Source organism: Erithacus rubecula, assembly GCF_903797595.1.
Source record: "Erithacus rubecula genome assembly, chromosome: 22".
Lineage (NCBI taxonomy): Eukaryota > Metazoa > Chordata > Aves > Passeriformes > Muscicapidae > Erithacus > Erithacus rubecula.
In genome coordinates, this window is record NC_136674.1 from 10507 (window position 1) to 23682 (window position 13176).

Sequence of the window (13176 nt, forward strand, 5' to 3'; positions counted from 1 at the left end):
CAAACCTTCACAATAGCTTCCCCACAGCTGGATCTCTGCAAACACTTTTGGAAAACATTTGTGTAGATTCAAAGTCCCAGAACACTGCCTGGATTCCTTCTCTACCATGCAGGAGAGGCCCCAGGCTGGGGCACCCCTGAGGTCCTGGGGCAAAAAGGAAAGTCCCAATCCTAGAAAAAATTCCCCTAAATGAATGCCCCAAGAAAAGCCCAACCACAACAAAAAAACTTCCTGCCCCTAACCAAATAAAACAAAAAAAGAAACCTTTAAATACAGAAAACTTATACCTATTTCAATATTTAATTTCTGGTCCTATCCATATTTGACATTATATATACTACATATATTACTCAATAAATTTTATGGAATTTACATTATAACATATACTACACTTTTATTATTTATTATGTACATGTTTACATTACTAGATCTTTTTTCTATTTTATGCATATATATCTTTACATATATTTGTATGTTTATATTTTTAATATTATTTATTGAAAAGCTCTGCCTCTAACCTAATAGAAACAGAAAAACCCATTATTTTTAACTATATTTAAATGTATTTTTCTATTTATATATATCATACTCTTTGGTATATATAAAGATTTGATTAAGTTGATACTTAATATATATATATTAAGTATATTATACACTATAACATATATTATTTATATTATATCCTACATATATACTTCTATTTGTTTATATTTTAATTTATATATATTTACACGTACATATATTCATAAATGCAGATATATTTTTAGTTTTATGTTTGTATATATTGCATATTTGTGCATTTATATTTTTGTTTATATAAACTACATTTATATTATTGATTAAAAATCCTGCCTCTAACCAAATAAGACCAATAATAAATTTATTTAAGGTTTAGTTAGATATTTTTTATATTTACATTTTTTCTGTCTTCTACACCCAGCCCACCCCGTCCCCCCCCTCAGCTTTTTTACCTCCCAAAGAAGGCACAGAACGGCTGCAGCTGCCCCGGGCAGGAGCACGGGGTTTTATTCGAACCCTTCCCACGGTCCATCCCCCCAAAAAGGGACTGTGCTCACACTGGGAAGGGGGGGCAGCCCACAGTTCCCCAGCCCCGCAGACACAGGCGGCGAGAGGCAGAGCGAGGGAGTGACAGCAGAGAGGACAAAGGAAGAAATCCCTCCCGCAGCTCTCACCTTGCTGGCTGAGAAAGCAGCTGCCTCCTCCTGCCGGCTGATCCCGGCTGCGGGCAGGGCGATGGCTCGGCAGCTCTGCAGAGTGTTCGTTCTTCCTCGATGTATTTGTGTTTCTCTCCATGTCCCCGGGGCCGGAGGGGAGCGGGCAGGGAGCGCGGAGCGGAGCCGGGACGGTTCGGGAAGGGCCCTTCCTGCGGAGGAGCCCCGCAGAGACAGCCGCTCCCGCAGCTGCCTGCCGGTGCCCGCGGGGCTCCGGCGTGCCCGCGGTGCCGCTGAGCGCACGGCCCGTGTCCGCACGCCTGGCACTGCCGCGGAAAGCGGCGCCGGGTGGGGGGGAACGGCACCGGGGCGCAGGCAGGCAGCCAAATAACCAAGCAGGGACCTTCATTTCCCGCCCTTTCTGCTGCCATCATTGGAAGGTCAGCCGAAGCATGACCGAGGTGCCATCATGGGAGTGGCATGAAGCGACTTCCGCCCTTCCTCGCCGCCATGTTTGTGGTGGCCGATGCCACTTCCTGTCGGTCGCCATCTTTGTTGTGGCCGAAATGACTTCCGGTCGGCCGCCGTCTTTTTTGTGGCTCCCTTCAGAGCCCTCGCCCCTCACAAATGCATCATTCTTGTCACCTGCCTGATCCCGACACGACTCTGACACCGGCCGACCGACCCTGCGCTCTCGGCGCGGTGTTCCGGCGCCATTCCGACGCTAGAAAGCGTTAGGGTCGTGATTCCGGTTGAATATGGCGGCATTCGTGCCCCGCACGTATTTTCCGTACAATATGGCGGCGCTCCTGCTCTTTACGTATTTCCGGTTCAAAATGGCGGCGCCCACGATCGGCACGTGCTTCCGGTTTAAAATGGCGGCGCCCAGGATCGTCACGTGTTTCCGGTTCAAAATGGCTGCGCCCATGCCTGCCACGTGTTTCCGGTTCAAAATGGCTGCGCCCATGATTGCCACGTGTTTCCGGTTCAAAATGGCTGCGCCCATGATGGCCACGTGTTTCCGGTTCAAAATGGCTGCCCCCATGCTCGCCACGCGCTTTCGGCTTAAAAAGATGGCGTTCATGCTCGCAACGTGCTTTCGGTTTAAAATGGCGGTACCCGTGCCGCCACGTGCTTTTGGTCAAATATGGCGGCTCCAACGCGGCCACTTGGTGCAGGACAAGTATGGCTGCGACTAAATAATCACGTGTTGCCGGAGATTATGGCGCCGGCCATTCGGCCTTGTGATTGGGGACATTTCGTGCAGCGCCAATGAACGTGGTCGGGCCGACGGGGTGATGCGGGACGCCGGCCTCACCCGATGACATGGAGGGCAGGCTGACCCCGTGACGCGCGGGAACGGTGACGGTGCCGGGCGGGCCGACCCTATAACCCGGGGGGCGGCGGGCCGTGCCGCGGGGGGCGGGCAGTCGCTGTGAGGCGAGGGGCGGGGCCGTTCCTGTGGCGCGAGGGGCGGGGCCGTTGCTGTGGCACGGGGGGCGGGCAGTCGCTGTGAGGCGAGGGGCGGGGCCGTTGCTGTGGCGCGGGGGCGGGGCCGTTGCTGTGGCGCGAGGGGCGGGCAGTCGCTGTGAGGCGGGGGCGGGTCCGTCCCTGTGGCGCGGGGGGGCAGTCTCTCGCCGTGTCGCCGTGTCGCCGTGTCGCCGTGACCCGATGCTGTAGTGCCGTGGGCGGAGCCCGGGCCGCTGAGGTGGGCTCCCCAGTGGGACCGGGGTTCCGTTCGGGTGCTGTCGGTGCCGGCCGGGGATCCCGTGCCGAGCGGTGCCGCCGCTCCCTCGGCGGGCGGAGCGCGGGGCTCGGGGACCGGGCGGCGTCGGGACGCGCGCCGGGCCCGAGCGCGGCGCTGCCGCTGCCGCTCCGGGGTCCCGCCGGGGCTCTGGACTCGCTCCCGCCGCGGCGCGGGGACCCGGGGCCGTGTGCCCGCCGTGCGCGGGAGGGCGGCGGCCGCGATTGCCCCGCGCTGACCGGAACCGGCCGGGGCGCGGGGACCGCCCGTGCCGGCCCCGGCACCTCCAAACCCGCCGCTCCCGGCGCTGCCGGGGAATTTTGTTTCAGCGTAGACAGAGAATTCTGTACTCCTGTAAGTAATTTCTGATGTGATTGTGCCACTTTTAACAGTATTTGAAATGCCTCTCCATGCCCTGGCAGCAGCATTTTTGAACTAAAATGGAAATTCAGCCCTTCTGCCGGGGTCTCTGCACAGAATCATGGAATCCCAGAATGGTTTGGGTGAGAGGGCTCCTTAAAGCTCCTCCAGTTCCACTCCCTGCCGTGAACAGGGACACCTTTCAGTAGCTCGGGGTGCTCCAAGCCCCAGTGTCCAACCTGGATTTGGACACTTCCAGGGATTCAGGAGCAGCCGCAGCCTCTCCTTGCTGGACAGCAGCATTGAAAGGCAGAGGGAAGGTTCAGCTGTGATGCTTGTGTTGCACTTAACATTGTACTGTGTGACAAAGGTGTCTTTAATCTTTTTTTTCTTTTTTTTTTTTTTTTTTTCACCCTGGGTTCAGCCCACAGCTCATCTCAAAACATGGGTAGCTGAGGAGATTTTTGTTTCATATTCATCACTGTTTTTCTCTTATGCTTTTTTCACTTTAAACAGTTTAAAAGTCACAAGGAGGTAAGCGAAGAAGCTGCTGTGCCCCTGGATTCTGTATTTACCACTTTGCTAAAGAGAGCCTATGAGAGAGGTAGCAATACCCTACTGGAAGGTGGTGTTCAGACAATATTGGCTTCCTGGGTCCCACCTGGCCAGCTTTTGTTGGGAGTAAAGCACGTGCTGTTATACCTGAAATCCACAGTGGAGAACCTCAACAGTGTAAGAGCAATATTGTAATAATATTGTGGTTATGCTTGGTTTATTTTCATGCAGAAGGTACAAATGATTTAGCTGTTAAAATTTAGGTTCCAGTTCTGTAGCTCTTTTTTCTGTACTTGTCTCTGAGGCTGCACAGCACTGTACAAAAATGCATGTAATTTGTAAACAAATGCCAGTTCTTATTATTGAGGAGCTTTGGATTTACTTTGCATGGGTCACCTTGCTGATCGGTGTGAGTGCAAATAAACTCGAGATTTTAATCCAGCTCCTGGGTCTCCCTAAGAAGCCTTTGCAGAGAGTAAAATTCACTGGCCTGTGTACCTCCAAATGTCACAATATAATTGAAATTCTATCACAATTTATTTGACAGCCTGAGACTTCTCTTAGAATCAGGTTTTACATAGGGAAGCGGTTCCCTCTCCCAGAAGAGGCTGTAATCTAAGTAATTCTTAGTTAAACTCCTATTCCTGTTGTATAATTACCCTTCTGCTCCCATCCTCCTCTTTTCTACACTTCCAAGATGTCTTTATTTTCATAGCTTGGTAAAACCTTGGGTCCTCAGCTTGCTGACCTCTGTGTGGACCTGCTGAGCATCCTGTTGTGCCAGGGCAATCAAATAAAGCTGGAGCAGCAGCAGGAACAGGAAGAGCGTCAGGCTGATGGGATCTCTTTGTGGATGAGGAGCCTCTGATGACAGAAGTGTCTTCAAATGACAAGGTACCAAATCCCTGCACACAGAGGTACCTGTTAGTAAACTTGGATTTGGCTGATTCTCTAAGGAATAGTTTGCTGATCAGAGAACTGTTGTTAAGCTCTTGGAGGAGAATTTAGGAATGCAGAGCGTGTGGTTGCTAAACTACTGTGTGGAGATGTGACCCAGCTGCATCACCCACAGTCCCACCCTGAGCTGGAACATGTCAGGAGAAGTCCCAAATGAGATCACCATTGCAGAAAAAAATGTATTCCCTCAGCTCTGTGTAAAGCCTTATTGAAAATTATGTACTTGAGGAGGGAATTTTTCCTCCTTTCATCTGTTCTGTGAATTTGTGGAGATTAGAGTGTGTTGATGAGTGCCAGAATACTCAGTTTTCCTCTGCAGATGAGCTCAGACATGTCCAGAGTGTTCAGTATAACAGCATAAATCCCCCAGCATAAATGTTGGGAGAATGATATTTATGTGCTTGTAATTCATTAGTATTGTTTATCCTCTGGCCAGCTAGTAGACAATTTCATGTTCACTGAGTGTAACTGATAAACTGTGGAAAACAGGCAGATGAATGAGTTTATTTTTTACCCTGCACCCTGATTATCCATTCAGTGACACTGTTACCTCTGTGTGTTACAGACCCTGGAGGATACACTCACTTCGATTTTCAGACATCCTACACTGGAGAGCTGGTTCCTGGCGTTGGAGCTGCGCTGTGTTCCTCAGCCTGGTCTGAACCCTGTCCCTGTGAAGCTCCTGTCAGCTCACCTCAATTCTGGGGTGCTCCAGCTGCTGAAATCAGGCACCCCCGTCCTGCAGAGCATCACGAGGGATCACAGACACGTCTTGTCCAAGTATTTCGAAGCCATCACCAAGAGTGTCCTGGAAGAGCTGCAGACTGTGGGGAAGGACAGAAGCCAGGTCTATGCCAGGAAGTCTCACCAGCTGCAGGCTCTGGAGGAGCTGCACGTGTACATGACTGCAGCCCAGCTGAAGGAGATCACTTTAACCATGCTGCAACTTCCTGAGAACAGCTTGACTTGTCAGAAATCTGAAAAATCCCCTAAAATAGGGAAACAGTAAAGCTTCTATGGACAAGTTTTGGTGCAGCTCCTTACAGACAGCTACCAAAGACATCCCCAGCAAGGAGAACTTCTGCTGTCCGCAGAGCACGTTCAGGCTTTGGGGAAATTGATGTCAGCATCGGCCAGCAAAGATTTGGAGTTTTCCTTCAGGCTCTCCAGAGTGAGCCAGTCCTGGCTCTCGCAGTTGGTGTCGAGGTGCAGGCTCACTGTCTTGCCCAGTGCTCACACACCTCCCTGGCCATTGTGGCCATGCTGATCCAGCACTCCAGGACTCACCTGCTGCAGTTGGAGCTCTGGTGTCTGAGCAGTACCACTGGGAAGTACCTGAGGAAGCACATGGAGAGCTTTCTTCCGCTCGTTCACGTGTATTTGCAGTGCAGAGACCTGGATGGTTTCAGCCGACCTTCCACAGGTAAAGGCACCTCTGAGCCCTGCCAGTGATGTAGGACCCCCATTCCCTGTGCAGGATCTGCTGGCCTTAAGGGCTGGCAATCTTCACAGCACAGATAAAGGTGATAAGACTTGGATGTCTGACCTCTAGTGACTGTCTTGGAAGTACCTCTGCAGCACTAAAGGTGAAGACCTGTTCTGAGGTTTGCCTGTTAGACTGAAGCCAAGTGCTCTTGCAGTTACTGCTACCCAGATTTCTCTTTTGAATCCCTTATTTAATGCTTAGTGAATGTGGAAATCTGCCATTGTGCTTCTCCTGGTTTAGTACAAGAGGTAAAACCTTTTGCTCAGGCACAGATAGAAGAGTGTCTGGAGTGTGCAATGCCACAGCCAGATGGTTTTTTCAGAACCTGAGCTTTCACTTCTGCAGAGTCCAGAAATTTTCTTTTTAAAACAAACCTCCAGCTGTGGGCTGGCTACAGTAATGCTTTCCTAAGCTGGCTATCCAGAACTTTTGAAACCCACAGCAGCATTACATCTATGTACGAGTGTGTTAAATTCTCTACCAGCAAATGATGAGTTAAGATTCAACTGGATAGAACAGGATCACTTGAATTTAATTTCTCTTGTTGCCCAGAAATGTAAATAGCAAAGGAAATGGGCTGACTGGGGCTGTAGCTCTACCTACAAGGTCCAGCAGTGATAAGACCTTGTCAGCAGCCTGGGAGGTAGCAGATGTTAAAGAAGTGAGCCTCTCTGGAGCACTTCTCCGTAACAGATTAGCAGCTGCCGTAGCATCGTTTCCTACAAACTGAGTAGTCTGGGCCTGGATTAGAAAGTGATTTGGGATTAGTGTGTTGTTGATTAGCAGCTGCAGCTGGTAGAACCTGTGCCCTCTGCTCTCCCATCAGTTGTCTCGGCTGTCACGCCTGTCCTGAGGAAAGCCCTGTGGAAGGAGCTCTGCACTGCGGTTCAGGACGCCGCAGCGTCGCACGAGGCCTCTGAGAAACTGCAAATTCTTTCTACGTTGTTGCCACCTTTGGAAAGCAAAGGGTTGCACAGTCTTGGACACTGGAAGGGATTTACAGGCTCTTGCTTTAGCTGCTTTAGTCCCTTTAGCTTTGGTCCCTTTAGCTGCCAGTGCCCATATTGGTATGGGACAGTCTTGATGGGGCTGTTAAATTTCAGTTTTTCCAAGAGGTTTTATCTTCAGTGTATCTGTCATGACTGTCAGATTTCCACAAGAGACACCTGCTCAAATTTGTTGTGTGAGCAAAAGATCCTTCCCACAGAGGCTTTTCTGCATCACATATTTAGCAGAGACTCCAGTCTGGAAGGAACCTTCATCTGGAGCCCATTATTACTTTTCTTAGTAGAGTTGTGATACGGTCAAAGGCTGAGCTTACCCTGAGAAACACAGCGTGACTGACAAGGCTTTCTGTGGAGCATGTGCCATCTCCAGAGATGATTCAGTGACAGCTACTTGGGTTGTAGGAAGACAACTGGTGACAGCTGGCAAGTTTAGCCTTTTACCACCAAGGCTGTCAATGCTGCTGTTCTTCATTTAGCTCTGTTTCTATGCATGTCAGCTCCGCAGCTGTGCTGGTAAAGCACAGAGGATGAATTTACTCACTTGTTATTTTGGTCTCTCATAGACACTAGTCCCTTTAATGGGTCTACCTGGCATAGGCAAGAGGAGAGTTTGGTTAGGGGATTTTTTGTCTTTTTTTCTCCCTCACTCACCCTTTTGTAGTTTGATTTATAGGAGCTAATTCTTGAACTCAGTCTTCACTCCTGATGCTACAGTGTCATGCTTACTAGGGAAAGCTGCAAGTAATGAATGCACGTTGCACTCAGCTGTCAGGAGTATTCCCATCTGTCCATCTGTGGCACCGGTCCTTCCAGCATGCAACTCTGCCCTGCATTTCCCCCAACTGAGTTATGCAGTCCACAACTTGTCAGTTTTGTCATCTTCTCTTCTTCCCAGCCAACAACATACATGTGAGAAAAGAACTGCCTGCAGGCCATAAAATTGTAGCTGCAAGTAATGACTGAAAGTTGAGCTTCCTGGTCTTTTCACAGCTTTCTTGCCAAACTCTTTGGCTTCAGTGGATCTCAACTCTCTGTGGAAGAAAGAGCCTATTAAAAGCCACACCAAAACATTAGCTAGCAAGGGCAGAATAGCCTTCCCTACCCTCAGCTGCAGGTTTTGTTAACTTCTCCAAGCTGCAGCTAGCATCACTACATTTTATGTGCTCCTGCTGTAAGACAGCCCTCTGTAGGTCATAAATCACCGTGGGTGCCATCACAGAACAAACTTGCCGGCCCAGTCATTGTTATTAGGTCTAGAAAGATGAGTTGCTGACCTTTGCCAAGCGCTATTTCTGTTGACAGCTAAAAACCTTTGGAGCAAAGTTGTGCATTCCTCAGTGTTGTGAGCCAGGCCCTTTAACTGCCTGTGAGCTTTCTGAATCTTTGCAAATCTTCAAAGATCTCTCAAAGGAGAGCTTAGTTTGCTTACACTGCATGTACTCTAAAGAAAGGTAAGCTTCAAGTCCCGACCACTGGTACTAAGTACTACTGGTTAATCCCATTGACATAGCTTCTGGTTTGCACACAACAGGAAAGCAAGCCCCTATGTAGAAAGAGGAATACTGCTGTTGTCTGTAACACAGACTGCCTGCTGTTGGTGTGGGCAGCCCAGTGCTGGTCTCCGCCGTAATGAAGCTCATTAGGAATACAGTAGCAGAGTGGGAACCTAGGCATTTTATATTCTGCAGGTTTCAGGACAGCACTTGTCAAATGCCTGCTCTTCTGCTGTGCATCTCAACGCTTCTGGGTATTACTTGCAAAGTTAATTTTGCAGCAAAACTTCCAAGCTGTGCCAAGCAGTACAGGATACAGATAAAGGAGCTGCTGCAATTGTGAAAATTAGGGAAGAAAACACCACCTTTCTAAACCCGTCATGAGGAATGGGGGCAGGGGGATTCTGGAATGATTTGATGCTGATGTTCATGGGCAAGCTTTAAACAAGAAGCTTATGAAAGCTCCCCATATTTTTTCTGATTTTAGGGTGAAGTAAGAGGAAGTTGTATTAGTTCACTTCTGTCAGGGAAGTCCTAAATATTTCTTTGCTAATGGACACAGCTTAGAGCCCTGAGAAACACAGTTGGCTAGGTGCACTGCCCCAGCTTCCTCCTTGCACGGAGTGTTGGGACACTCCCTGAAGCAGGAGAGAGACAAAGTTTAGGCTTGGTGCCAGAAATCCAAATGGAAACTGAGTTCTTTGAGAACAAAGCTGAGTTCTCATTCAGCAGTTTAACCACTGGTGCTGTAGACAGATCACGTCAAAAAATACCTGTTTCTATCTTGCCTATAAAGAGAGGTAAAAGATCTTAGTTTTCCTAAGGAACTTAGTGATGCCTTCTACTCACAATAAAAAGTATATGCATCTAAGAAATTAGTTATGAGTTTGGCTCTATATTAAAAGAGTTGAAGCAAAGTAATTGTTGAGCATGCTGCCACTCTCCACATCTGTGTTCATTTATCTGATAATGAATAATAGTTGGGATAAAATATTTTTGATGAAGCAAAACACAAATCTTTTCCTCTGCCTCTTTCTGTGAAAGTTCGTGTAAACCTTGATGTAGATCGCCTTCCTTTGTTGCTCACTTTTGGCATTTAAGGGAGGAAAAAATCCAGTATTTGGTACAGGCAATCTTCAAAATCAAGACCAAGGCCTGCATTCTGATTTTAGAGAGAAAACAGTAAATATTGAGCAACTGCAGGAATTGAAAGAATAGTTTCATATTAACGATAATATTATAGCTGAGACTGGAATTTAACCTGTTAACTTTTAAATTGCCAGTATAGCACGTGCATATTTTTCTTGATTAGGAGCTTCATATCATTCCTTCCATTAAGCTTAATGCAGGGTCTGGGTTCTGTTTGTAGTAGAAGTCTTTCCCTGCCCTTTAGGAACCATACTGCGATCATTACATGGCTGCCCTTGGCAAATGTCTGACTGTTGTCAATTGCTAAGTACAGTCAGCAATACAATGAACACTAACTGTCTCAGCTGTGTCACACAGGCCGAAATGCCACAGTAGCAGCTGAAGGCTAAAGCTGACTTGTTTAAAGAAGCGAGCTGACTGCTCTCTGGTGCAGTATCAATTTCGTACAGGTTTGCACCTGTATGGTAAGTGTTTTAACACTTGGGATCTCCCTCCTAAAAGGAGGTATAGTGGAATCAATTTGCTCTAGAACAAGAGAGGGACAGATTGTAGCCAGCTGGGAAGAATAACCATTCAGGAAAATCAGAGCATTCAGGAAAAAAATGAATCCCAGTCAGGAAAAGAGACTTATAGATGTACCAGTCAGGCCGCTATCCAAACAGTGGGAATTTTACAGGATACACAGGAATGTGTTGGAGGATTTAGGAAGGGTGCTTGAGGAGCTCATCAACCAGCATTATCAGATATGAAAGCCATTATCAAGCCCTGGCCTGATAAATGGTCAAATAGCCCTGATCAATTACATAACATAATGCAAAGTGAGATACCGGAGTACCTAGCAGAAGATTCCACTGGAGGAATGAACAAAAGCAGCCTGCTATTTGTCTTTTGACATCCCTGAAAATCTCCAGATGCGCGGTAAAGGTGTTTCTTAGAATGAAGACTGTAATTAGCAGATTCAAGGACATTTTAGCTGGAATTCTCTATGTCTTTTGGCAACTCCACAGGGGAAGCACCCCAGCCATGAAAGGTGCAGCAGTACCCCAGCCAGGATTCTGCTGCCTTCACAGAGTGTTGGGCAATCCTTTCAAATGCAAAAGTCAAAGGTGAATTAATACAATAGCAGGTTTTCATTCTCCTAATAAAAGATTTGCTTGTGAGGCACTCAGCCTGAATCATTCCCACAGTGCACCAGATCCCTGTAAGTCTTGTGATTGCTTCTCCTTTTTGCCTGCCTTTACCCTGGTCTCAGAATTTCAAGCAGTGTCACCTCTTAGGAGATGGGGTAAGCTGAGTGCTCTGGAAAATGATAAGCCACATTGTAAGATGCTGTGCTTGATGGTGAAGCAGCTGCTAAGGAGGAGATGTGAATAAAGAACTGGTTTGGGTGAAGTGACTGTAGATAATTTTCCACTGCTTCTGTAATAGAGCCCTTTGAGACAGGTGCTGACAAAAAGTCCCATTGCTGAGGTCTTCCCCTTGGCTGGCAGTGTTGTGTAAGCTGGAGCTAGCCCAGAGTATCAGGTTGCTTTATGCCGTGAAAAACTAGAACTCTGATCTGGAAAGAATTGGAACTGCCCGTGGAACGCTGTCAGACACCCGATCGGATAGTGATTGCTGAGAAGAGGATGACCAGGTCTCAGATACTGAGATCAGTGTTGAGAAAACAAAGTTTGCAGCCATGGCAGCGGCTGTTGTCTCTTCAGTGTTACCCTTTACATGGCTTGGCATCCTTAGGTATAACAAGAGACTGTTAGTCCTTCTTGTGGTGAGCGAACAGGGCCAAAGGAGCTGAATACCTTGCACAAATCAGGGAATGGCTGCGCCTGTTGCTGCCATTGGGTGTATGTGACTGCACATGCATATGCAGACACATGCCTCATGCGTATGCCCTGTTACCTTCTGTCACCATAATTTCAGTGTTACGATGATTCCTGGTACAAGCAAAAACAACACAGAAAAGTTGCCTGTCAGTTATAAGAAACAACTGAGACCTCTTGGCTGGTAGCCTGCTTGGAGTGATTGTTTCTTCAGCTGTTTTCAATAAGGTTTGCAAATTAGAACTAATGACCGAGATAAGTCACTAAGAACATAACTCATATTTTATATTTAGAAGGTTTATCCTTCCTCACTTGCTAAAAAATTGTGATTTCACATGCAGAGTCAGGCTGTGAAACTTCATCTGAGCAGCAATTGTACCCATGCACTCAACTGATCCCATTTCAGAATGGGCTTCTGATATTTAAACTATCCAAAATCTTTCTACCCAAAGGTACCTCTTTAAATCCTTGTTGTGTAAGTTCCGGTGGATTGCTTTGCTTTTAGATTAGTACGTTTCAATAGGTTGTATATGTATCTTTGCATGGGGAAATGTGGGCAAGCAAACAGTTTGTTTGAATTAAATGACATGCTGCTGTTGTTCTAGGACAGTTTTGGTTTTTTTTACTAACGCTCCAGATTGATTCAAAAAAGTGGTAACCACAAGTGCTTAAGGAACTATTGAAACACCATGAACAGAAATGCATCCATTGATCTTGGTCTTTTGAGTTGTGTCTCAGACCTGAAAAGAGGTCCTTAATTGCCTGTACTTCAAAAGAAATCTTATTTCCATATAGAATTTTACTGAAAAAGAAAAACCATGAGATATTGAGACAGAAAGCCCAGTGTGATTCGGGCATTAAATATTTTAAATCTCTCAGTTTAAGCTCTGACAATGAGTGTCATCTTTCCATCTTTGAATCACTGTTTTGAGCCTCACCTGTGCTGTTTACACTCAATATCTGTTTTGAAAGGCTTTTGGAGAGTGACATATTCCCATGCTCTGTTCCACCTGCAAGAGCTCAAAAGGAAATTTCAGGGGGGACAAAAAGGTGGGTGTGCTTTTAGATTGTTGAAGTGTAAAGCTAATTCCTTGTTTGTGAAAGGACAGAAAGACACAGAAAGTTGAACTTAATATTTTTGTGAGATTAGGAAATGTGTTAACCATTGGCATCTTAACCTGTACTCTAGATTGTTCTAAATGCATGAATGAGAGGCAGTTTTAAAAGTACTGTGAGTTTGTTATTACTCTATAGTTGCTGAGTCCGTAAATAGAATAATTTGATTTGTTTGGCTCTACTAGACCTAGCTGAGAATAGGTTGGAAATTTTCTTTCAAAACACCTTTTGTCAGAAAACTGAATTTTTTACTAGATAATTATTCTGTGAAAAAGTAGTTTTCTTTCATAATTAAAAATATTGTAAAAATGGAAATA

The 13176-nt window shown here is 46.7% G+C and overlaps 1 protein-coding gene across 2 annotated transcripts; it reads left to right on the forward strand.

Moving 5' to 3' along the window:
- The first annotated feature begins 3751 nt into the window (after positions 1–3751).
- LOC306811403 (nucleolar pre-ribosomal-associated protein 1-like) lies at positions 3752–7248 on the forward strand. 2 transcript variants are annotated; one of them, XR_013776668.1, is made up of 4 exons: positions 3752–4008; positions 4547–4725; positions 5354–6211; positions 7101–7248. XR_013776668.1 is itself a non-coding variant. In XM_079325073.1 (2 exons), the coding sequence occupies exons 1-2, from the start codon at positions 4699–4701 to the stop codon at positions 5795–5797; spliced, it is 471 nt and encodes a 156-aa protein (XP_079181199.1). In that variant the 5' UTR covers positions 4471–4698; the 3' UTR covers positions 5798–6230. The 2 variants fall into 2 exon arrangements, 1 of the variants encoding a protein (XP_079181199.1); XM_079325073.1 differs by lacking the exons at positions 3752–4008; positions 7101–7248 and having other exon boundaries at positions 4471–4725; positions 5354–6230.
- The last annotated feature ends 5928 nt before the right edge of the window (positions 7249–13176 follow it).

Excerpts from the sequence above, each read along its gene's own strand:
- LOC306811403 (XM_079325073.1), top strand. The coding sequence starts at position 4,699 with ATGACAGAAGTGTCTTCAAATGACAAG. Across the intron at positions 4,726-5,353 it reads AAGTGTCTTCAAATGACAAG|ACCCTGGAGGATACACTCAC; the intron begins GTACCAAATCCC and ends TGTGTGTTACAG.